This window comes from Centruroides vittatus, unplaced genomic scaffold, assembly GCF_030686945.1.
Source record: "Centruroides vittatus isolate TY-2023 unplaced genomic scaffold, ASM3068694v2 contig_882, whole genome shotgun sequence".
NCBI classification, from domain to species: domain Eukaryota; kingdom Metazoa; phylum Arthropoda; class Arachnida; order Scorpiones; family Buthidae; genus Centruroides; species Centruroides vittatus.
The window spans coordinates 3,896,960-3,923,164 of NW_027122574.1; the positions used below are offsets into that span (position 1 = coordinate 3,896,960).

The 26,205-nt window shown below is 27.1% G+C and overlaps 1 protein-coding gene across 1 annotated transcript in view; it reads right to left on the minus strand.

Moving 5' to 3' along the window:
• Bre1 (E3 ubiquitin-protein ligase Bre1) overlaps positions 1–26,205 on the minus strand; it is a 78,086-nt gene that overhangs the window by 42,613 nt on the left and 9,268 nt on the right. The window contains exons 2-10 of the mRNA XM_067280294.1: positions 24,588–24,691; positions 20,024–20,191; positions 18,360–18,429; positions 14,577–14,768; positions 11,293–11,417; positions 7,941–8,156; positions 7,741–7,866; positions 5,613–5,786; positions 1,688–1,823 (exon numbers count right to left, since the gene is read on the minus strand). Coding sequence (XP_067136395.1) covers positions 1,688–1,823; positions 5,613–5,786; positions 7,741–7,866; positions 7,941–8,156; positions 11,293–11,417; positions 14,577–14,768; positions 18,360–18,429; positions 20,024–20,191; positions 24,588–24,689 — 1,309 coding nt within the window. The 5' untranslated portion in view covers positions 24,690–24,691. The remainder of the gene's footprint in view (positions 1–1,687; positions 1,824–5,612; positions 5,787–7,740; positions 7,867–7,940; positions 8,157–11,292; positions 11,418–14,576; positions 14,769–18,359; positions 18,430–20,023; positions 20,192–24,587; positions 24,692–26,205) is intronic.

Below are 26,205 nucleotides of genomic sequence, written 5' to 3' on the forward strand. Positions count from 1 at the left end.
TTATTTATTATTATAAATTAACATGTAATTATTAACATGTAACTGTAAACTAGTCCACACATTGACATATTGGACCACTAAAACTTACATTCAGAAATTTTATTATTGTATGCTTGTAAATATGAGTGGTTTTCAAAATTTCCAAAAGCTAAACTTTCTTTTTTTTAATCATGTATAGTCACTCGTCACTTAATGTAATGCCTTTTAATGACCACTTGGACTTAGAACCAACTCGCTAGAATGGAGTATCCCTTTCACCCTGGCAGTCAGTCAGTATTTACTACACAAAGCATTCACAATCCCCAAGACTTCATATTTCATTTATAAATTTGTCCTTTATTGTGCACCCCATAGTACAAGATGTTGCTGAAAAGAAAGAGCATGATTTCACCTGGAAGAAGTGTCAAAAATTGAAGGAAAGACAACAGAGTTGGAAGCATAGCAGCACTTGGGAGAAGAGGAAAGAATAGAAGTACAAAAAAGTTTGCTGTAAAGGATGTGTTCTTGAAAGTGAATGAGACTATATTTATATGTATATGAAAGTGAATTTATATTAGAACTAGAGGGTATGGATCTGAATGTTGAATGGTTCACGAAAGTGAAACAGCAAATAAATGAACTTTTATGATGCTGTTATAAAACTTATGAAGAAAAAAGAAAACTTACAAAGCAGATCACACTAACGAGATTCTTTTTGAAAGCCACACCCAGGATTTCTACCCCCTACAAATACATCAATTTCTTTGCAGTCATCACCCTTACCCAAACTCTTTGTAGTTCCTGATAATCTGGAATCATTACCATCCTTTCAAAAATTCAATGATTAAAATATTAATCTGAATGACTTTTTTAAATGAATGAACCTTTTTTGGTACAAAATTTTAATAATTTTGCTAATTGTATTTTTATGTTTTGTAATAAGTAAAAAATGCAAATTAAAGCAGTTATTAAGTTGGAGTTTCCTTTAGACCTTTCATTTATCAAGAATAAATAAAAATGATTAAGCACCTAGTTTATTGACCAATTCACTTAACAACCTAATAGTAAGAACAGAACTTGGTCATTAAGAGAGGAATGCTTGTATATGATGTATTTTTTCATTTCTCATAAAGTAACAGTCAAATAATAATTTGCAAAATTTTCACTGCAATTTAGTTTTTAATTAACTTTTTTTTACACTCTTCAGTAATATATATTAATAATAATTTCTATCCTTAACTGATTCCTCAGCTTGTCCGTTGTTATACGTATTATATTAGTATAACACCCAGCGGAAGCATGGAATATCTAAAGTATGCGGAAGCATGGAATATACTTCAAAACCAGCTACAAAGGACAGGCTATTAACTTTAGGGAAGCCAGCAAGATCTCATCGGCATGGAGAAACAGCGTGGTGTAGCGCAGGAAAGGTAGCGCCAGATAAGAAAACCGGCAACAGCAGATTTATATACGAACGCGATATTCATTATAACAGGCAAGGAAATTGCTTATGGGTGTTATACTAATAATTTCTATGTTTACAATTTTGGTTTAAACTGTTTGACTTAACTTTTACTAAAAATTAATTTATAAACTTTAAATATTATAATATAAAATGTTTTCCTTAGGCAATTATGCCTTTAGCATGCATTATTTTATAATACAAACTTAAGCACCAGTTAGTTAATAAAATATTAATAAAAATTACCAGTTTGCTCATTAGCAGCCAAATTCTGTTCAAACTCTATTCGTAACATTTCGTATTCTTTTCTAACTTGAGCTAAGGTATCCTCTAACTGTATCACTTCTGTTCGAAGTTTTTTCTGTACAGCTAATTCCTCACTCTATATAACAATAAACATGATTAATAAATATTTAACAAAATTTAAATATTCCACAATTTTATTAACATAATTCAATCTACAAAAATCAATTAAAAAGTAATATTCAAATTTAAAGAAAAAAATGTATACAAACATGCATGTGCTTCGTTACATTGAACATGCTTTAAAATCCATTTCTGTATTCTGATAAAACGAGCCAATATTTTAAGATGCAATGACCACCAGACAGTTTTTTTTTAATATTTAAAATTTACATCATTTCATTCATGCATGAAAGAATGTGCTAGTACAGTAGAAGGTCAATTAACCTAAAGCTTTCCAGTCGGGACATGTGTCGTGCTGAATCGAACATTTTTGATACTAGATTAACTTCTAAAATATAATTTTTGTTTTGTTTTTATATTTTTCAATACATTTATTTTGTTTGTACAAAATATATAAATAATTTTTAATGATACAATAGACACAATTATTATTATAAGAAATTTTTGTTAGGCTTAACATTAACGAAAATTCAATGTGAAGCAACACGCAATGGAGAAAAATTTCAACATGGAATATATTAATATACTATTATTGGGATATACTAATATACTAATTACATTGGATATATTAATAATGTATTTTTTCGTACATAATCAGTTATCCGAAAAATCAATTTTCCAAACAACCCGAGTCCCCAACTGATTCGGATAATCAACGTTCTACTGTATATACAACTTCATATTAAATAGGTTGAACAAAAATGTAAGTGCTTGGTTTTTGTTCAACCTATTAATGTACATTTATTAGGAAATAAAATTTCTCTTCAGAATGAATATTTTCATTCACATTCTTCATAACCTAATTGAAATTATTTTTTTATATTTATTTATTTTTATAAAAATAAAAAACAAGTCAGAACTAGTTTTTATTTTATAATAATAGAATACTAAACATATCACAAAACTTACTTTGTTATTCAACAACTAAATGTAATGTGCAATAAACATGTTTTTACCTTTCATAACTACAGATTTGTATATGAAAGAAATATGTTGAGAATTAACTTTGAATGGGTTTTAGCCATTACTATCTGAAGGCTACTGTTCATTTTCTAATTGACATTCTAAAATTAATCGCATAAATGTAAAAACTCATTAAATTCATAAATAAATAAATGCATAAAATGAGTTAGAAGTTTCTTCCATTTAATTTTAAATATTAGATATTTTCTATTAAAATTATATATATATATAAAGCGTGACAGGTATTTTTACAGTGTGTAATAATGAAAAAAAAAGGTCACGTTCTTTAAGTAGTTGAAAAATGTTCAACTAAATTTTATCATAAAGAAAATTTTTAATAACCAAAGTAACTTTATTATTTAAATATACATCTATCCCTCAATTTGCATAGTACTCAATTTGCATGGTTTTGCTTTTACACAGTTTTTAAATGAAAACAAAAAAGTTTTTGAGACCGCTGTTGGTAGCTGTTTGCAGGTTATTCTCATATAAATCTCAGGGAAAAACAAGTTTCTAGACAGATGTGCATCAGTTATTGTAAATACTAAAATACATCATGATTTTTTCAATCCAATACACTATCTCTATAGATAGGGACCAAAAAATGGTCCAAAACAAACTTCTATTGGGTGTAAAATTATGAAACTTGCTGTGGTCATAAATAACATCCAATAAAATGTAAATAAGCATTGTTTGAATTATTTCAAGCAACAAAATATTATGTACAATTATTTAAATTAGCCTGAGTTATCTCAGGTCCGGACAGTTCCTGTTAAGAAGAATAAGAAAGAAAAGCCAAAGTGAATTCTAATAACAGGTGAAAAGAGTTTGATTTTTAATAATTTAATTCGTAATACTGTTTTAATATTTTTATAGTCCTATAATGTTAACAGAAAGAAAAAAGATTCCCAAGCAAAGACACACAATTAGTTTGGAAAAGAAAATTGAAATTTTAGACAAACTAAAATCTGGACAAGGTTCAACATCCATAGCAAAAGAATATGGAATGAATGAGGTGACATTTAGGACAATAAAGTGAATGGAAGATTCTATTCGAAAGAGTGTAGCCAGTGAAACTACTGTAAGTGCAAAATTTTCTACATATAAACCACATGATTTAATAGAAGCAGTAGAAAAAGCTTTAATAATTTGGATAGAGGATAATAGTAAAAACAAAAGTACCAGTGGATTCTAATTCGATAAGACACAAAGCATTTAATCTTTTTAGCTCTCTAAAAGAAAAGCAACAAACTCCATCCACTACAGAATTTAGTGCAAGCAAAGGATGGTTCAAAAACTTCAAAAAAGACAATCTACATAACATTCAACTTAAAGGTGAAATTGCTTCCAGTGATGAAAAATCAGCAAAAGAATATCCGGCAAAACTGAAAAAACTGATTGAAGAACTCTCTTACGTTCCTGACCAGATATTTAATGCTGATGAAACTGGCTTATTCTGGAAGAAAATGCCCAGAACTTATTTGTCAAAATCTGAGAGATTGGCTGGAGGATTTAAAGCAGCTAAGGATAGGGTGACTTTACTTCTTTGTAGTAACGCATCAGGTGATCATGTTTCAAACAACACTAAAAAATGCACTCAGTCAATATGAAGAAATTTATAAGAATACCCGCCAAAGTAAGCAAATGCTGATCACTGATTTTGTACCATCTAAAAGTAAATCAACTTTTATTAACGAAGTGGAAAATGTAGCCAACATCTCAGTTAGTGGAGCAGTACCACCTATGAGAAACATTGATGAATATTCTGTTAAGAACTTGGATAGTGATGTTACACCAGCCCTACTAAAGAAAAGGAGAATTCTAGCTTTACAAAGCTCTGAAGAAGAGTAAAGGCTAATTTTTATTTCTGCTTTTTAAATTGTAGTTATGAAGGTTATTTAAGTTTAAAATTTTTTATTGTTTTTATTTGTATGCAACATTGTTAATTTGTGTTTGTTTTTTTACTTAATTTTTTTATACCGTATTCAGTGTTAATTAATGTTTATGTTTTTGATTTTCAAAAATAAATTGAAAAAGTACTGTACATATAAGCATTAAGTTGCCTTTAAAAATTAATGAACTCGTCCTTTTTTTCCTTTAATCCTTATCTCATTTTACGCAGTAATAAAAAACATATCCTCAACTTTCCCTTGCTTTCTTAAGATTGATTTACACAGTTTACAGTTTAATTGAACATATCCTTCTATTTTGTATGAATTTTGTATCTTCTTTTACATGGTTTTGGTTTGCATGATTTTTCTAGGAATGTGTCTACCGTGTAAATCGAGGAATAAGTTTATATTAAAAATAGAAGTATGCATAAACATTGTAATAATTAGTGCAATATTAAAATTCAGTTTTGTCTGAAATCTTTCAAAGTTAAAACTATACCGATATTTGTAAAGGTCAAAATACTGTTACTATTTACTGTAAATTAATTTTAAAGAATTTTTAAAAATTGTTAGAAGAATATGTATTAAAAAAAAGTTTATTTAAATACTTTATCAGAAATTATTTAAAATACACTAACACTTTATTTTAAAAGAGAAAATTACACTAGTTTCTTACAATAAGATGATTCCAAGAAGATAAATTATCATATTTATTTAATCAATTAATCAATAAGTTAAACTTTATATAAATTAACATTGATTTTTTGGTAATGAATTTTATGTGATGTACTACATCCAATTTCAATAATAAATATTATTATAAAATATAATTGCTAATCCAATTTGGAACATTACTCAATGGTATGCTTAAATTCTAAAATGATACTTGCCTCCATTTGTTCAATCTGACGAAGATGAATATTTTTACTCGTAGATAATAAAGTACGAGATTCCTCCAGCTGTGTTTTCAACTGCATACTTTCATTATACAAAACAGAAAACTGTGACTGCAAGCATTTGTACTCAGTAGTTTCTACAACAACACATTCAGGCAAACACTGAATCTGAAATATTAAACAAATGTAATAAAATGATCACTTTTATAACATGTCTGTTATAATGCTGTAATGTCAAATTTAGAATTATATTTATTTCTATGAATCCATTAATTAAGTTACTAAATAAATCAATCTGAAATTTAACTTTGTATATAAAGGAGAAAACTATAAACTATATTAAAAATTTCCACAAAAATACAATATTTAAAACAGCTGAATACATCTCACTAAAATGTAGTATAATTATTATTTATAAAATCTTTTAAATGTTTTTTTTTTATAGATTTTAATAATTAGCTTGATATTCACAATTTTTTACTTCATACAGTATAGTCTTGTTTTACTTAAAAATTGTAAAACAAGAATATACTTTATGAAATAATACTGTTACAAAAATTGCTTTTTGAGCCTTGGTTTAATTAAATTAAATTAAATATCTACAAATGTGAGGCAGATAATAGTAAGGGCTTATCACTGGTGTGATAAGCCTTTACTATTATCTGCCTCACATTTGTAGGTATTTATTTAATTCAAATAATACTGTGTAAAATGAACTTACACGTAAATTTGCCCCACCCCCAATAATCCCAAAGATTGCCTAGATAACATTATTAATTATGCACAATTAATAGAAAAACATCAAAATGTATTTAAAATGTCTTACTTATGTTTTTAGCATAATAAACACCATTTTTAGTCTGACGTTTAGTCTTGATAATAATTTTATGTATAAGTCTATTATGAAAACTGAAAATTGAGTGTAATTAATTAAGAGTCATGCCAAAAAGATTTATCTGCAGTATCTATAATTCAAAAAATAGTTTTACAACAACTAAATTATTCTATAATAATCATGTTATGTAAATAGATAAAAATGTCTTATTAATATATATCAGAAAATTGCTTAGTAATGAAGGCTTATTTTGTAAACTTACTTATAATACAACTAAAATTGAATAAAATTTTCGCTGTTGCAAATAAAATATTTATACATATGGTTAAATTGATCTTGTTGCTTCATTCACTCATCATCTTGTAGAAAAATAAAATGATGAGGTTGAAGAAGACAAAATAATTATTAAAAAATTTCAAAAACAGTAAAATATTTTGAAGTTCTGTAGGGCATCGAATGCCATAGATCGATGCTTCAGAACATCATGGAATATGTAAATATGTAAAATAAGAAGATAAAATTTAAAAAGTCTATTTTGAAATACTTAATAATAATAATTTGTTTTGTATTATTTTAATAAATATATTTTATTTTGAATTATTATAATTTATTTTTCATTAAAATTCTTTTTACATTATTTACAGTTATATATAAAGCTAGGTAATATTGCTTATAAGAAGTAACATAAATTGTAATTGTGACCATCATCATAATGCCAGGTTGCAATTTTTAATCATATTTTTAATTTATTTAATTTAGAATATATGCTCTCCACCTCAAATTGATAGTATCTTGCCCATCTATCAAACTTTTCCTTTAACAATACAGTTGTGCCAATCATCTATCTAACACCTCTTAGGAGAAAATGTTTGAACTGAAACATGACTTACAGTTTGCATAAGAAGTTCGTATATAGTTAATTGGGGCCTCCTGCTCTTAAGGTTTCCATATCTGGTCTCGTCTTTCATCTATCTAACTCTGTTTTCGAGATTAAGAAAAGACAAATGGACAGACAATGGTGGGAATTTATAGTTCTACAATTTTCTTCAAATTGGAGCCCAATAAAAACATAGTGTTATAAAGCAATAGTAAAAGTTGAAGCTGCAAGTTGGGCAGTCTCTAAGTAAGTTTATATGTTTTGTCAAGAAAATTGTTTAAAAAATAATTGTTACCAATTTTTTAAAAATGATAATCTAATAAGATAATATAGTTAAATATAAAATATCTTATAAACTGGATAATATTTTATTATTACAATTCTCTTCGAAAGTACATAAGATTACTCACATCCATCTTTAATTTTTCCACTAATTTTAAGGTCTCTTTATGATCTGCATTTAAAGTTTCTAATTCCATTAATCTATTTGCAGATAATTCTTTCTGTTCTTCTAATTCCCTTTGAAGTTCTTCCAGCTAAGCCACAATTATTAATTATTTTTATTTATCTTAAATATTACATAACAAGATATTTATAATTTGAAACTTACTTTTACTTGAGATAATGCACTAATCTGAGGTCTTCCATCTCCGCCTTGTGGAAGATTGTACGATTTTAATTTCTGTAAAGCTTCCGCTAGATGACAATCTAATTTCTCTTCTCGATTTCTTGTTTTACTTAATTCATATTCTAAATCTTCTATTCTATTTTTTAATTCAGCATTGGCAGTTTCTGTAGCTGTTAATTTATCTTGTGATTCAGCAAACTATAAATAAAAAATTAATTTTTATTAATTTTCCCTTAAAAATAATTAAACAGAACCAACCATATTTTATTCTTACCAGACATATTTTTACAAAGTTATCATTAAATGAAACTTTGATGATCAATTTTAAAAAATTCTAGCAATGAGTTACATAACTTTCCCAGCTTTTATGAGATTTTATTTTAAAAATAACATTTGTAATATAAATCAAAACAAATAACTAAATTTTATGTGGTGCCATCTATTATGAGATTTTGTTATAAAAATATTATATTTTTTTTAATTATTATAAAATAGCAAAATACTTAATTTTGAGGGTAGAGTTGAGTTTTATAAAACATTATAAATGCTAACAAGTAAAATCTTCATTAAGTCTGACCCTCACAAGATATATCACATGACCACACACTATCTCTTCATCCCTTTGACCTTTCACAACCATAATTCAATAGTATCAATGCTCCTTATACACAAGCTACCATGTCAAATTGTTTCTTCATCATTACCTCATCCTGAGATATTAAACAAAATAGATGCCAACACACACACACACACAATTTTTTCTCTCTTTTTTTTTTTTTTTTTTTTACTTTTTTGGGGTTCAAGAGGTCTCAAAACATGGAGATTTGCAAAAAAAACTCAAAGAGTCAAATTTGACACAATTCCATTACTTTCCATTGTTATGTATACATAACAGCCAGGAAAGTAAAATGCAGTTTTTCTTTCACATGTATTATATTTCCTTAATTCCAATAAATTCTGGTTGAAAAACTAATATTACAGATATTTCCACAGAATTTTATTAATAAAGTTTAAGAATTCTTGTATTCTACCCTTGCCTTTCCATATGACTAACATATCATCCATATATCTTAAGATGCTGCTCACTGGCACACTGACATTATTAACTTTTAAATGCTAACATGTCAAACTGACATGTTTGTGTATTTCCTTCTACAGAGCTTTGCTAAGAATTAGATGAAAGATTTGTGCTATTGGTAGTGATCTGCTTAATCAGTTGCCAATAAGATCTTATCAAGGTTGCTTCATTGTGTCTTTCCAGAAAACAAAGAATATTTTTTTCTGAACCGCAGTGCATCGAAACATGCACGTCTGACTTGTTGTTAGTAACTGGTGTCAACAAATCTTGTGAGAATAATTATCCCATTGGAAGTCTCTGAGCTTTTTCTACAATTTGCTATATAATTTATTGGCACAATTTTTATCAAAATAGTCAACAAAGACAAAGCCCATCATTAAGTGACTTTTTGGTTTCAATCACAGAACTTATTATTCACTAGCATAAGGTAAGTGTGACAAAAAACATCCCAATTCTCTTGAAAGAAACCATTTTACAACAAGTTTGTCCTTCCACCAGCAACATGAAGCTGGAGACACCAAATCCTTCAGGAAAAGCAGATTAATATTGGAGCTTTTGGGACTGGAGAAAAAAGAGAATGACTTGAACTTTTGTCTCATACAAAAAAGCCTTTTGTAGAGAGCATAAAGTGGATCTGCCCAGATTTTCATTAGAGTACTGTCTGTTTTCCAATTAAATTGTATTGATTCTTTTGCACTTTTGTAATTTTCTATCATCAAATAAATAAATATAATCAGTTCATGTATTTAAAACTTTATTAATATATATGTATTTGTTAAATCTGACCCCAATTACCAGATTAAGTTACAATACTCCCTTTTATTTGATTACACAATCAATGCATGAATTCTGCAGATCATTAACACAGTCCAACTGAAAGAAATTTGCAATATATCAATTTGAAATGTTGTTAGTAACATGTGTAAGGTAAAGAACATTAGCACTCTAGGGCAGGGCTTCTTAAACTATGGGTAGCTTAGCGAAATCTTGGGATCGCAAGATTTTAATGCAAAATATTGAAAATAATTTGTGAGAGTTTGAAAATGTTCTTCTGCCATTCAACACCACATATTTATGTGAAATTACTTTTTCAGCTTTGTCCAATATTCTCTTTTATTTATGTTATTGCAGAAAATGCAGTTTTGATGAAAAATAGGGTATGTAATTTTTGTAACTATAATAAATACAATTTTACAACTTTTTGTGTAATTTTTAATTTTATATTTTTGTATGTTTTTGAACAAATTCTAAAACTATATTTTTTCATATGTATATATATTGTTACCTAATCAATAAATTATACAAAAATATACAAAATATTTATATATCTTTATTTTATATATTTTTTGGGGGGTGCGAAAAAAAATCACAATCATAAATGGGGTCTTGAATAAAAAAAGTTTAAGAAGCCCTGCTCTAAAGATTAAAAAATGTAAACCCTTGTTCCTGATAAAACTGCTAGAATAGTTACACATTTACGGTTTATCACAGCACCTAAACATTATAAATGCTAATGACGTGAAAAAATTACAGGAATGTTGGAAGCCTCTTCTAGATAACACAGATTTTTAAAAAGTTGGTAAAAAGACCAAAACAAATTCAATTTACAGATATGTCTGAAATGCATATGATAACTTAATTAAAAATATTTTAAACACAATTATCATCATTTATATTTAATATTAAAAAAAAATCATATAATATCTTTATGTGCTGTATAGTGTATGTGTTTGCTATAAACCATTTGTCAAAATTAAAATAATTTTAAATTTTTGATTATTTATGTTGTATCAAGAATTAAAGTAACAAAAATTCCAAGATGAAATGTGCTAAGTTATATTTTATTACATTTTAATATTTAATTAATTAAAATCAGTCAGTAGATAAAATATCTGAGAAACTAAAAAATTTCAAAATTTGTATAAATTAATGACAAAAAAGTGTTTTTGCATAATTTATAAACTGGTTTAAAGAGAATAATATATTGTTATTTGGAAAAATATTGTAAGAAACAGCTAGTTTTCTATGAAAAATATTTGTAAAATAATTACTATATATATATATATATATAAATATATAAATATTTGTATAAAAATATTAAAATCTATAAATAAATATATATATATATATAGCAATAGCATAATATACTTAATTAAATTAAAATTTATAATTGTTTTCATAAAACTTAAAACTAAGCATGTATTGACTACATACCACATAGATTAAGATATTTAGAAATTATTTTGGAATTCTTACTTTTAGACTGAAACGATGTTGATTTTCATGAAGGCCTGTAACTAAAGAATGAAGATTCCGATTTTCTGTTTGTAATTCAATATTTGCTTGCCGTACAGCTTCATCAAGACTGGGAGGTTCTTCTTCTATCAAAATAAAATTTAATTATTATTTTCAAATATAAAAATAACAATGTTACAAGTCATATATTAATTTAAATATTTGTTTGATTAAGAAATTTTTTTCTAAAATAGAAAAGTAAACTATTGCTATATTTAAATTTAATCTAAAATTAGAATTATTTTGTATTAAATTTCCAAATGGAGGTAACTCAGTAAGGAAATACTTTTAATATAGTAAAAATTATTTTAAAACATCTTCAGCCTCTTAAGTCATATTTTACCTCAGTAATTTGAATATATTCAAACAACATTTAAAATATAAATATTTTAGATCACATTACTGAAGGAACTCTTGATGTTAATTAAAACAATTTTGATAATCAAAATAGCAACATTAGTTTTTTGTTTATAAATATCACTTTCATTCAAAATTTATTAATATATCAAATTAAACAATTAACCAATTTAAAATTAGTTCTGATTTTAGTATATAGAATTATTTAGAAAGTATAAATGATGTTAGCAATGAATTTCAATTTCCTTATTACAATGATAAACATTCTTCTTTACATTAAAACTAATTCATACTTTTACTTTCCCAGCTTTTATAACACAATATTGTAATCATTTCACATTTGATTCTCTGCTTTGAAATATCAACATTTTGAGACCCCCCTAAATCTAAAAATCAAAAAACTGATACCCAAGATATGTATGTATGTGCACATGGGTATTGGCATCTATTTTATTTAATACATTTAATATCTTAAGATGAGATAAAGATTAAACAAAATTTGGCATTATAATTTGTATACAAGAGGCATTGATGCTAATAAATTTTGGTGGTTAAAGGTTGAGGGGTGGGAACATAGAGAGGGCTCTCGTGAGTCCAGTGAGGTCAGACTTAATGAAAATGTTACTTGTTATTGGCATTTACAATATTTTTAAAAATTCATCTCTATCCTCAAAATTAATTTTTGCCATTTTATAATAAACAATAATATAAAAGTTATTTTTTAATAAAATCTCATAACAGACAGCATCATATACAATTTTAACTTTGTGCTAAAGTATCTTTGTTTCTTAAACAAGTACTTTATATTTTTCTATTTTATGGTAACTATTATCCACTATGGGATATTTTAAAAGAGAAATGATAGATTTGAGTATCTAACAATTCAATTTTTACAAATCAAAATTTACTTAAATTTATGTTATCATCAGATCATAAAACAGGTTAATAAACTTGTTATCTAGAAAACAAGTTATCTTCATACATCATCTTATTATGTTGACTTTTTCCAATAGACACAGCACAAATAACATACAAACAGAAAATTATGAATGACCATAGAGAAGGCCACTGTAAATTTATTCTGTAAAATTACATAAAGAGTACATATACATATGGAGATTCTTTATCTATAATTCTGATTGACTACATTAAATAAATATATGAAAACAAAAAAAAAAAAAATTGTATCAAAACTAATTTTGTGAATTTTATTAAATTTTCTGTTAAAGAATATGTTTATATAAATCCTTATATGTTATGTTCTTTTCTTAGTGTTCTTCTTAGCACATAACCACACAGTCAATACACAAGATAGAGTGAAATATTGGAAGGCCATACATAATTCAAGGAGTGGTTGGATTGTAACTGTATAGTGGCCATCAGAGCAGACAAATCCAGAAGCATTGTACAAATGAATCGGTTTTTTTGGATTTATGTAAAATTTCCACAGATAAATAAAAATAAATACAGTCAAGTTCCAATTAACTGATATCTAAACAGATCTCAGTTAACTGTGACTTAAGCAAATATACAAACAATTGCCGTAAATGATTTGACTAAATTTTGGATAAATGATTACAGATTAGAAATAAATTTGGCACTAGAGTTAGGCATTAGGTGCCATCTCTTATTAAAATTAATAATTATAATAATTAATTAATTAATTTAGATTAAACTGGAAGAATAGAATTGGCCCAAAGCGGGACTTGAACCTGCAACTCCCGCTTACTGTGCGGACGCGTTGCCAGTTACGCTACCCAGACCTTCGGTCCGATCTCCTCTTCCAGCATATATAAGACTAAGATATAACCATCCACAGTTATTACGGCACTGACTGGGGACACATCTGTTCTTTTCTTCCAGTTTAATCTAAATTAATTAAATATTATAATTATTAATTTTAATGAGCAATGGCACCTAACGCCTAACTCTAGTGCCAAATTTATTTCTAATCTGTAATCGTTTATCCAAAATTTAGCTCAATCATTTACAGCAGTTGTTGGTGTATTTGCTTATGATATCAGGTTTTGTTTGATGTATGTTCATAACTGTAACTTGACTTCATATTATTCAAAGTAAACTGAAAAAATATTTTATCAATAAAGACAAGGAAATAGTAAATAATACAGTCATTTCACACATTCAAGCCAGCTATGGTACTTGAAAAGGTACTTCTATAAGTTTCAATAAATTTATTCCAGTGGTTTCTCATGACAATGCAAATTTCAGAAAGTTTAACTGTAATTTTACTTTGACAAATACAGTTGTAAATGAAATTAAAAGTTAAAATTGTTATTGTACAATTTAAAAATCATTATGTTCAATAATAGGTCTAACCCAAAAACAGAATAAGTAACAATGCACCAATATATTCAAATCCAATTTATTTAATAATTTACCAAATATTTGGTGTTCATCCAAGTTTCCAATTATCCAAGGTACTTTTGCAATCCATATTACTCCAGTTAATCAAGATTTTAAGGAAATTTAAGTATTTAAGCATAATTTTTTTTCATTATCTTATAAGCAAAGAGCTGTTATTTTTAAATCATTACATCAGTATAAAATAATTATTTTATAGTATTTATGTTTTCATTTAATGATCACAATAATTTCCAGATCAGAAAACTATTATTAATTAGAATGTCACTCAGGAAAATTTTACTAAACATAATCTATAGACTGTGAAAAGTAAAATGCAAAGTAATTTCAATTATTATAACAGAAGTGAAAGAAAAGAAATAAAACTTCACTTAAAATATTAAATAATTAATTTGTTACAGGACTAAAGCAACTTCAAATGCTCAAATAACTTAAAAATGCTTAAATAGCTGAGGTAAAAAATAAAATTTCTTGTTATTAAAGAATTGTGATGAAACTTGTATTACCTCCATCTGATTGCTCTCCTTTCAATGCTAACATGATTTTATGATTTCTTTGAACAATACGATCAAATGCTTGTAACATTTTAGCAACTGCTCTTGTAGATACTTGCACTCGCTGAGCTAATTTTTCTTCTAGTTCTTCTCTATCCCATTGACTTAGAAGAGCTAAAAAGGAGGTGGTAGCTTCATTTTCATCTAAAAATAAACAAAGAAAAATTATTTTGCATAATAGCAAAGTAACTGGTTTCATTTATATTCCTAAATATGAAAATTTTATATTCATCAATTTATGGAGATTCTTATAAAAAATGATTTATTTATTTAAAATAAAATATTAAATTGTCCTAAAAGAAATACAAATTTAAACAAAAAACTTTGAAAAGGAAAAAAATGATAAAATGAAATTTCAAAAAATAAACTTTATGATTTTTAAAATTATTAATATGAAACCAGAGATTAATCATTTGGAACTAGAGATAGTGAATGCTACTGTGTCATATTAATTTTAACTAAAAATAATTTATTTAATCAATTAATTAAATTAAAGCATCTACAAGAAAATATCAAATGAATGAAATCCAAGTCATGAAGAAATTGAAAATTGGAGCAGTAATCCAGATGGCATTAACAACATACTTACCTGGTGTGCAGAAGATGCATGTTTCAAATTCTGTTTTTAAGTAGATCTTTTTTGCTATATATTCTAAATTTAATTATTTTCTAATTATAAAATTCAATATGATATGGCAACAGTATCTATCTCTAATTCCAAATTATATAATTAAATAATTTTAAAAAATCAAAGAATTATTCCAAAAGTGTAGTGTTATATGACTTATATATTTTGAGTTAATATTTATTTACAAATGTATAAAAAATACCTAACTAGATATGCTCTAAATTTAAGGAATAAACATCAATAAGAAATGATGATATAGTAAATGCAACATATGACAATAATGACACTGTGACAATAGTATACCTTGGTGTTGTTATCTAGATTAAGTTTAATTACTGCACAGATATTAATGTCATGTGATTTAGCCCTTCTAACAATATTTTTATCATTTTTGAAAAGGTATAGTTATGTCATCTAAGCTTTTAGTTCAGAATATCTGAACAAAAAGTTGTACTATAGATGTTCAAGAGCTATGTGTGGCTCATAAGCTGCACTTTGGCCACCATTGGTATATATGTTCAAATTACAATCAAAATCACAAAGGTTCTACAATTGGAATGCTTTAATCTTTCAAAAATAATTTTATTTCTTAATTTTTCATTAATCATTGAGGATAATTATCCTCAATGATTAATCCACCACCCATTATTTCTCTTGCATTGAGTATGTAACAAGATGTATATTTATTTTTATTTATTGCACCTATATAAGTAATGTCATTGACAAGAGATTTCTAACTCCCACATAACAAGGCAAAATACAAAGCAAACAATTATTCTGCAAAACAATATGAAATACAAACATTATATAAAAAGGAACAAAAGAAGACCAAAAAAAAACTTGATAAAAAACAATAAAAAATAAAATACATAAAAAAAGGTATTAAGAATATAAATATAAAAACTTTTTAAATAATGCTTAAAAACAATAAAATCAAAAAAGATCTTCAAGCCCAGCTAAAGAAGATAAGGCAAGATTAAAAAAAAACTTAGCACCTAGAAACAATAAGTTTGAAATCAGGCAGAGCAATGCATAATGAGTTGCATGTTGTTCTTAGCTGGGATAGAAAGGTTGGTTGGTTGGTTGGTTTGAGTTTTTTGGCACAAGAGCCATATAGGCTATGCTGCGCCATGCCAAATAGTAAAATAAAACAAAGCTAAATATATATAAAAATAGTAATATAACACAAAAACAAACAAGTACAAGTAAACAGAACAAAACAAATATAAGTATATAATAAATAAATAAATAAATAAATTGGTTAACTCAAATCTCTTTATTAATATTTATAACTTTCAAAAAGTTCAGTATCTTATCAAGATTTGGCCTCTGGCCCAAAATCTCTCTCAAATTTGCATTTTCGAAATGCTGTCTGCGACTCTGGTCAAAAGCAACACAGTTGCAAAATATGTGTTTAACACTTAAAGTACAAATGCAATACTGGCATACTGGTTGGTCATCACCCTTCAAAAGGTATTGATGAGTAAGCCGAGTATGTCCAATCCTCAGACAAGTAAGAATGACTTCAGATCTCCTATCATACCGTTTGTTGTGTGTCCAATTTTCTATTATAGGTTTGATCTCATAAAGTTTATTGTGGACTTGTTCGTTCCACACATTTTGCCATCTCTCTGCTAGTCGTTTTTTAACGACCAGCTTCAAGTCACCTCCTTCAATAAACATTGTATGCTGAGAAGGACTTGCTGACTTTGCAGCTGCGTCAGCTTCTTCATTCCCTCTTATACCTACATGGCCTGGGACCCAACAAAATTTTACAAAAATATTACTTACAATAAGATGGCAAAACAGTTTGCGAATTTTAATCACTATAGAGTGAGAACTAGGTTCATGTGAGATCAAAGCCTGAAGTGCACTAACTGAGTCAGTGTAAATAACACAGCGACGATGACCTTTCCTAATTATATATTTTAAGGCTAGGTAAATAGCCTGCAACTCTGCAGTAAAGATGGAAGAATTCGGTGCAATTTGTTCTGCCACGATCTCATCCTGGCAGACAAAGGCTGAACCAACGTAGTCAACCGATAGAAAGAATTTACTGGATAATTATTTTAAAAATTTTAAAAACAAAATACAGTTAAAATATAAAATATGATAACTAAAAGAAGGTAAACCAAATCAAGTACAGTCTGCTTTTCCTGAATCAATGGTAAGCAGATGGCTTAATTTATTGAAAAGTACAGTACATAGCCTTTGTGAAGTTCAGATTGTACCTTCTGTGAAAGAATGTGGCTGAGGTCCAAAAAGACAAACAGTAATCAACATATTGAAAGTTGGCAAAAAATAATGATCTTAAAACAGATCTTGAAATTTAAAATGACAATAACACTATAGAATGCCTATAAATTGTAAGGCTCTTGAGAATTGTGTCAATGTGGAACATAAAAGCAAATTTTTGATCAAAGACAATTCCAAAATCATTGACAAAATTCATGTATTTGATGATGCATTGATTGATAAAATTAGAAAAGAGGGATTACATAAAAAAATGCTTAGCAATAGTTTTTGTAAGATTAATTTCTAAGATTAAATGTTTTGAACGAATGAATTAAAGTATTAAGATTATGTTATAAAATGTTTGGAGCATGATTTAGGATTTTGCTATTTTCAACATAGGCAAATATGTTCAATTTTAAGCATGGCATAATGAAATTAGAATAAGTTATAAAGAAAAGACTATTCAATTCAGATCCTTGAGAAATACCATATATCAGATTAAAATCGCAAAAACAAAAATCTTTGAGTTTAACTTTGAAAAAACAAAGCAAAAAATAATTGTTGAGCCATGTGATAAAGAAAAAAAGCCATGTGAAGAGTCAAAGGCTTCAGAAATATCAATGTATAATATGCATGTAAACTTCTTGTCTTTGAGATTATTTATTATTGCAGACTGAGTTTCAGCAACATTGGAAACTGTTAATTTATGACAAACAGTACAATGTTGAAAACAATTTAATCTTGAGTGTATTTTAAAAAATTGTTGCAGTAATATAACCTACAATTATTTATGGATGTTTGATTATTTAAAATTATATTCTTTTAAAGACCATTATGAAAAAAATAAGAAAAAAGACAATGAACAATCATACTTTTCTTTTCAGATTCATCTGAAGTTTCTGCATCAAATCTCTGTAATAAAATTCTTAGATCTTCATTCAGCTATTATAAAAAAAAGAAAGTCATTTTAAATTTATTAATTACTTAAGCTAAGTTACAAGATCTTAAGTCTAAAATTACAATCAATATTGATAATATACTATAAATAATTTTTATAAATCACTCTTGTTACAAGTTCATTTAATACTTAAAATGAACTTTAAAAAAAATTGAGTTTCTTTGACAACTGATTTAAGCTAATATAGCTGACAGATAAGAAATAAAACATCAACCAATATTATCCTTGCAAGAAATCACAAAGGTCTAGATCAAATTTGAGCCTATATTGGTCAATATTTGATCAATATTTCAGTGTACCTGGCTAGTAGCATGTATGCTTATAAAATACACACACACACAACAAAAAAGTTTATCTTGATTATTTATAAGGCATATCATCTGATTTAGATATAATCAAAAAAATAAATTTTATTATTACATCTAAATACAAATTTGGGCTATGGAGTTCATACATTAAACTAGGAATCCCCAAAGTAACCAATATCAACTTCCAGTTGTTAAGATATTTTCGGGGTAAACTGAAAACAGTTCATTAAAAAATTATTAATCCAATGGAATAAGTTGTTTCTGACAGTTCAGAATGTTGTAAGTCTGTACACTGTAAATATGTCTTTTCTATGAAAATGGTATGTGGATTAAACTGGCTCACCAGATTTATTTATTTATTTATTATTTTTATTATTAATTGTATTAGTGAAAAAAGGAGATGGTTGGGAAAAGGTCGAGGAATCCTTGTAAACGGAAAAAGTTTGGGACCCCTCACTAAACCCTTGAACAACTCCTTCTCAAGTCTCTAACTCTCTGATAATGGTTCCATATATATTAATAATGGTAAACAGTACTATTAAACATTTCATCACCAACTGAATCATCAGACTTTTTAAACTTATAACCTGTATTTAACTATACGTTAAATGTTGCTACATTTTCATGGCTTTTTTCCTTTATTTTCCATATTTAATGATATTACAATAATAAAAATTCAATATTTGTTTTAATAGTAATATTAAGAACAGAAATCACACTTTGTTTCCACTCAGGGCCAGTTCACGTCTCCATAGAAACCTCAAGGTTCTAGGTTCCTCATTTGGCCATCATATCAGTAGCAAGGTTGAGGCCGAAGTTTTAAATGCAAAAACGTGTATGTCGGATGTTTGGCACCGCTTTCCTGTAAGCCTAGAAGTTTGACAATGGCATTTGGAATGTCGAGCATGATTCCACTGACTTTCCAAATGCCATTGTCAAACTTCTAGGCTTACGGGAAAGTGGCGCCCAACGTCCAGCGTACACGTTTTCACGTTTAAAACTTTGGCCTCGACCTCACTAATGTTGACCTTAGTGCAGCCATCCAATTGATATAGTACAACATTTAGGTGTAGTGAAAAAATTACTCTTAAGACTAAGAGAATATCACATGGTATGAAATTATTAAAATAGTATTTACTCAAGTTTTAAGAAATCAAAACCCAAGATTGTAAAAATATACCAACTCTGATTCCATTCAAAAGTGCTTTCAACTCAAATCCATAAATGCCTTGATTTAAATATGATACTTAAATGAACTATGGAAATTCACCTGATTCCAGTATCTATTGACAACACAAAGAACAGCTTCATCGCTTGTCTGTCGTTTTTCTAATTGTTCAATTCTTTGCCGTAATTCAGATTCTTGACGCTGTCTTTGTTCCAAACGTTCTGATAATTTTTTGTTTTGAAATTGTAGTACTTTCATGTCCATTTCTTCCTATAAAAAAAAATTATAAAAATTTATTAATTATTTTTTATTTAAAATTTATATCTATTTTTTTACTCTGTTAGCTTTGATTATTTGCCTTGTCTTATAATGTGAAAATAATAAATACAGTAAGTCCTCAACCAATATGAACTTGTAGATATGTGGTTGTAATATATCAATTTACTATTAATAATGTAATATTAAACATCACTTTGAAAAAATTTCTATCATGTTTCTAAAAATCAATAACATGTTCTAAAAGATTGTGTTACCAACATTTAAAAATATCCACTGGATTATAGAACTCCAAATAACTTTAAATATTTTCTGAATGACTGAAAGAAAAGAACCATTGCAACATGTTGTCAATTCTTGTGTTTCAATTTATTGTATGGATTCTGACAGTAGTATTTGTAGTTCCAAAAAAATATTTAAATCTCAATTGAAAAATTAAACTCTTTAATCCTTTCATCATCATTTGTTGCTTATTTAATCAAGACAATTTAGAAAAAGTTTTTAAATGCAATTTATTAATTTGCAAACTTTCTGTGGGGAAAATAGTGAATGTTTTGTATTAATCTGAACTGACTTGAAACTTTAGTCACTAAATAGTATCAAAAGAATTTGGAAAAAGGGTTTCTTCAGTTCTTTTTCAGTTTTTATGAAAAACTGAAACTGCCACTAAGCAAGACTAATTCATCCTCACTGCAAGTGCATAACAATTAAGTAGCAGTGATGCAACAAGCAAACCAAACTGATTAGAAACAGAGTAAACAACATTCCAATTTTGCTTTTTAAACATAGTGTTTTCCTGTGTTTTGACATATTTTCCCAATTAATGTCTATAAGCTTAGCCAAGACACTACTCCATTTTATTGTAATGTTTTCGCAGCTGTTGTCATATTATTTTTATATTGCAAATTTCCCTGGAACTGCTTTAATTTTCCCCTAAACCCTCTTCATGCAATTGGACATATTCTGCACTCCTGCCATAATGTACATTGTGTAGACAGAGATAAAACATTAAAGCCAAATGATCTATCAGATTAATCTGGTAGATCATTTGGTTTCAATTAAAAATCAGGTTAGTGGATGTTAGTTAGGATGTTAAAAATCAGGTTAGTGAGAAAATTAGTTTCTTTCAGGTAAACCTGAAAGAAACTAATTTTCTCTTTCAACAAAAATAGTAGCTATTTTAATGTATTAATTAATTTAAGTAACATTTTTTGATGACACAATATCAAATACTGTATCATCAAAAAGCATTATAAAAGTTTATCATTCATCAATACAAGTCCTGTATTGATGAAGGATACTAATTTAAGTATCTACTATTTTTGTTGACAGAGAAAATTATTTACATTGAGGAAATGATTCAACAACATTTTATCTCTTAAAATTATATATATGTGTGTGTGTGTGATAATCATTTTAAAATAAATGATTTCAATGACTTCCCAACATATTCAATATCAATGTAACTTAATTCATTTAAAAGTTCAAACCCAATTTTAAATACTGGTAACCTCATATAACTGAGAATCTGGAGTTGAGAGATTATTTTTAACAAATTTTGTTAAAATAATTATTAAATTTATTTGATAGAAATTTTATCTATCTTATGAAATTTTCAAAGTTGAAAAAGTGAGGAAAACTACTCAGTTCCTCCAAAAGTAATAATTAGTGTGAGATTTCTCACACACTATCCATAAGGCCGTCCGCCGGACTTCCATCATGCATCGAAAGCCTGGGGAGCTTATTTCCAATAATCCAATTGGATGAAGTTTTCATATAAAAGATGAGGTGTCACCTCCAAACACACTCTTGCCAATTCTCTTGCTCTTGTTCCATCTCCCCAGCTCTCTACTCATGTGATGCCGATTCTCTGGCTCTCTCACTCATTCTCCCACAGAGACAAGATAAGGCAGTAAAAAGCATATTTAAATTAATGTCTCGTTCCAAGAATTTCAATGTTCAACATCAAGTATATTTGTACCACAGATAATATAAAATTTATTGTAAACTCTCTCTCATAGTTATTCAAATTTATTTCCTTTTAGAATCATTTTTATTTAGAATTTAATTCATTTGTATTATAAATTTGTTCATTCACACTTAATAAATATATCCTTTAATTATTATTGTTTAATTTAATTAGTATCTAACTCCATCGTCAGCCCATGTATCCCACATTATTGATATTTCAATTTACTCCCTCCTAAATTTCCAGTAGAATTTATTTATATATTTCCACTTGAGAGGACAAATTTGCGAGTTAGGAGGTGGAATAGTTTTATCCTAACTGGTATCAGGAATCATGACAATAAAAGTCAAAATATTCGTGTATTCTCAACTTTTGGCGATTGATAATGATCATTCTCAGTGAGATGGGAGGTATACCGGAACTCATTCTCACATAACACACTAGTTACGTTCATGTAAAATCTCATGTAGTACAGAATTATGTTATACTAGACAAAAAACCAGTATGTGAAGGAAGAGTTACATTCCAAACGCTAACATATAAGTCAAATTTGAAGAAATGGAAGATCCAGCAGCAAGAGCAATTCTAATTTTCTTTGATTGTTTTCATGGCTTCATTTAAACTTTTTGAAATGTATGATACTAAAGAAATAACATTTCTTTTGAGTGATGCTTTTTTTTACTTTCATCAAGCATAATTTAAAATTAAAATCTAATTCACAACAAAAAAATTATTCCAATATGATCTAAGAACAAAGCTTAGTAATACATTCCTGGAAAAATTAATAAAATGATCAAATAACCAAAATAAACTTAATAAAATCTTAACAGTCACAAATGGCATGCTTCAAAATCACATAACCTAACATGGAGATCTCACAACAAAATTAGAATAAAAATGTAAAAAATTACATTAACTTAAATAGCAGAATTTTTCTCACATAAAAACTTAAACACTAATATAAAAAATTTTTTACAATGTATGAATGTGTTTGCATTTTTCTGAACTTCCAGCAATATCAAATACAATTGCAATTCTTTACAATTATTATTATTGAATTTTCATTATAAATAATAAGATTACAAAACACAATCTAATAATAATAATAATAATAATAATAATAACAACCAAATTTTTTCTTAAAATCTGGTTAGCATGATATAATTTGCATTCACTATATTTCTTGCCTTCTTTCAAATAATGTGAACCTATATCTGCATTAACAACATATAAGACATCACTCAATGTCTATGTACATAAATTTTTCCTGTTTGAATCTGCTATTCTGAAATTAAACACCACTCTATTTGTTAGAATCACCAATAATCAAAATAATGTCGTTCTTCGTGTAGACATATGACATCATGAAGACAACTAGAGAACAGGCTTGAGGATAGGAAATGCCTTCATGATGTATTACAATGATCAGATGTCTGCATGGAGAATGACATTGTTTCAGCCACAATCATATGCAATCATAATAAACATGTAATCACCAACTCCATTAGAAGAGTGTATATTTTAAATTATTATTTTAATACACAAAATATATCAAAATACATCATAAGTTTAAATTCCACTCTTGATCAATCTTTTCTTTCAGAATTTTCTAAATTATTTAATTTAATTCAAAATTAATTTCTAATTGTTAATCTAAACATAAGATGGCATTTGTAATGCCATCTTATATTTAGATTATGAATTCTTTTACATCTTTTACACACCCACAAAAGCCACATCTTTTACATACTTTTCAGATAATGCATCTTATATCAGATGCATTATCTGAAAAGTATGTGAAAGATGTGGGTTTTAACCCCAATCTAAATCAATCTTTTCTTCCAAATTATTAAACTTAATGTAAATTAAATTTAATAATTTGTATATTAATAATAATGTAAATTAAGTTTAATAACTAAATGTGAATTATTAATATTAGCAAAAGATAATGGTCTAACTGCCTAACTTTAGTCCAAATTAATTGATAACTAATATTAGTGTTAATATCTAACTAAAAGCTAGCCAAATAAAATTCAGCTTTAGATATTTGATAATATTACGAGCTAACTGATTGTTAACAGATTTAGGCTTGGTTGTAGTTATGTGTATTTTCAATAAATTAAAATTGTAGACGGACAGAAATCAAGCACTTCAGGACTACGGGAGCTGAGGTATTTAATAATAAAAAATTTTTTTCAAGACCTTTCATCTCGGCTTCCTCAAATCCTCAACAGGATGAGAATCTGATGCTGAGAAGAAAAGTCTTGAAAAATACTTTATCCTTAAATACTTTGGCTTCTGTAAACCTGCAAATGCCTGACTTTTTGTTCAATGTAAACCTATTTAATTTAATATGAAATCATATGTATCAGCACATTAAAATTGTATATTCTTTTAACTATTAGTAAATAAAAGATGTACCAATGTGGAAACTGGTCCAATTCTGCATGGTTCAAAATGAACTTTTTTGGATGGAGGTTGACTGGATGATGAATCTTGAGATGCAGAACGTTTAGAAGCCATTTCTGCAAAGAAAATGCATTATCACATTTAATTACAAATTTAAAAGTTAATTTATAATCTTACGTCTTTTTTAAATATACAGAAAAAATTATTAACATGACTATAAAAAAAATTTTCCTAATGAAGATGGGTAATATTTATTTATAAGATATTTTATATTAATTCATAGATAAATTTAAAAGTAACTGAAAAAAATTAAAGATTTCATATTAAAATTAATATATTCAACTTCTTATATTTAATGCATAATCTTTCATTTAAAAAATACAAATTCTAAACTCAACAGTTTTATCATTTACTCAATAAAACAATGACAACACAGAATTAAACATACATTTTAATAGTAATAATACATAATTTGTTCTTAATCTTTATCAATTTAACTATCAATGATAAACTGTTAATTTCATATAATGTTTTCTTAACCTATCATCATCAGGATCATTTCAGCTGTCCTTATACAATGTGCTATCATTACTACATAATAACAACAAATTCATTTGAGTTACTTTCATTCTATAACAAAACCATCATTACACTCATCTATGATAAGTTGATTACCGTAATCATCATCATTAATGATTACAATAATCAACTTTTTCCTACATTATTATATAATTTAATATCATAAATACATTCAAAAGTATAACAATTTACAAGGTTTGAAAGTCAGAGGCAGTGAGAGAGAGAATACAAATCTATCTTAAATATATAATGGACATGTTTCATATGATTTTAAAAATTAATTTTATCAAATTTATTTACTGCATGATTTAACAGATGTTTGTTGAATACACATGAAATTACATTCATTTACCAAATTGGCTCAAGTAAAAAATATAATAGTCAAACTTTGATTTTAGCATCATTTGTTTCTCCAAAGGTGAGACTAAAATTGAATGTGATGCAAAACTGAGAAACTTTAAACAAAGTTATACGTAATGAAGTCTACAAACTAGTTATCAGTTTGAAAGTTGCATAATTTGGCAATAACAATGCTGTTTGCAATGCAAAATCATACATTTAATATTTCACAGCTATTGAAAGTTCCTGCATTCAATATTAGCAGGAAAAGAGTGTTCACAAGTATTCACCAACTTTATGAAAATGGTACTATTTAGTTTGGCACTATATCAAAGTTATATCACAATGGATCTTAGCCCATGTTCCATAAACTTACCCCAAGTGTTCAAAAAAATTATAGTTTTTATTGCAAATTTACTCCAATGTACTATAACATATTACTTTATTCATAGACAATTTCATGTTTACTATTTTATTCAATACAATAAAGATTATTATTTTATTGCTGTATTGTTTTGTGAAAATAATAAACATAGAATTGCTTATTGATTTTTGAATATATTGATGCTAATGATCTGTATAATAAAAAGTGTACAAATGGTGTTTCACAACATCAGAAAAGTTGAGAAACACTACTATATCAACTTTAGTTGTAACAAGAATTCAAGAAATCAATTTGTTCACTTGTCATGGGTCAGTTCATCAGCAATAA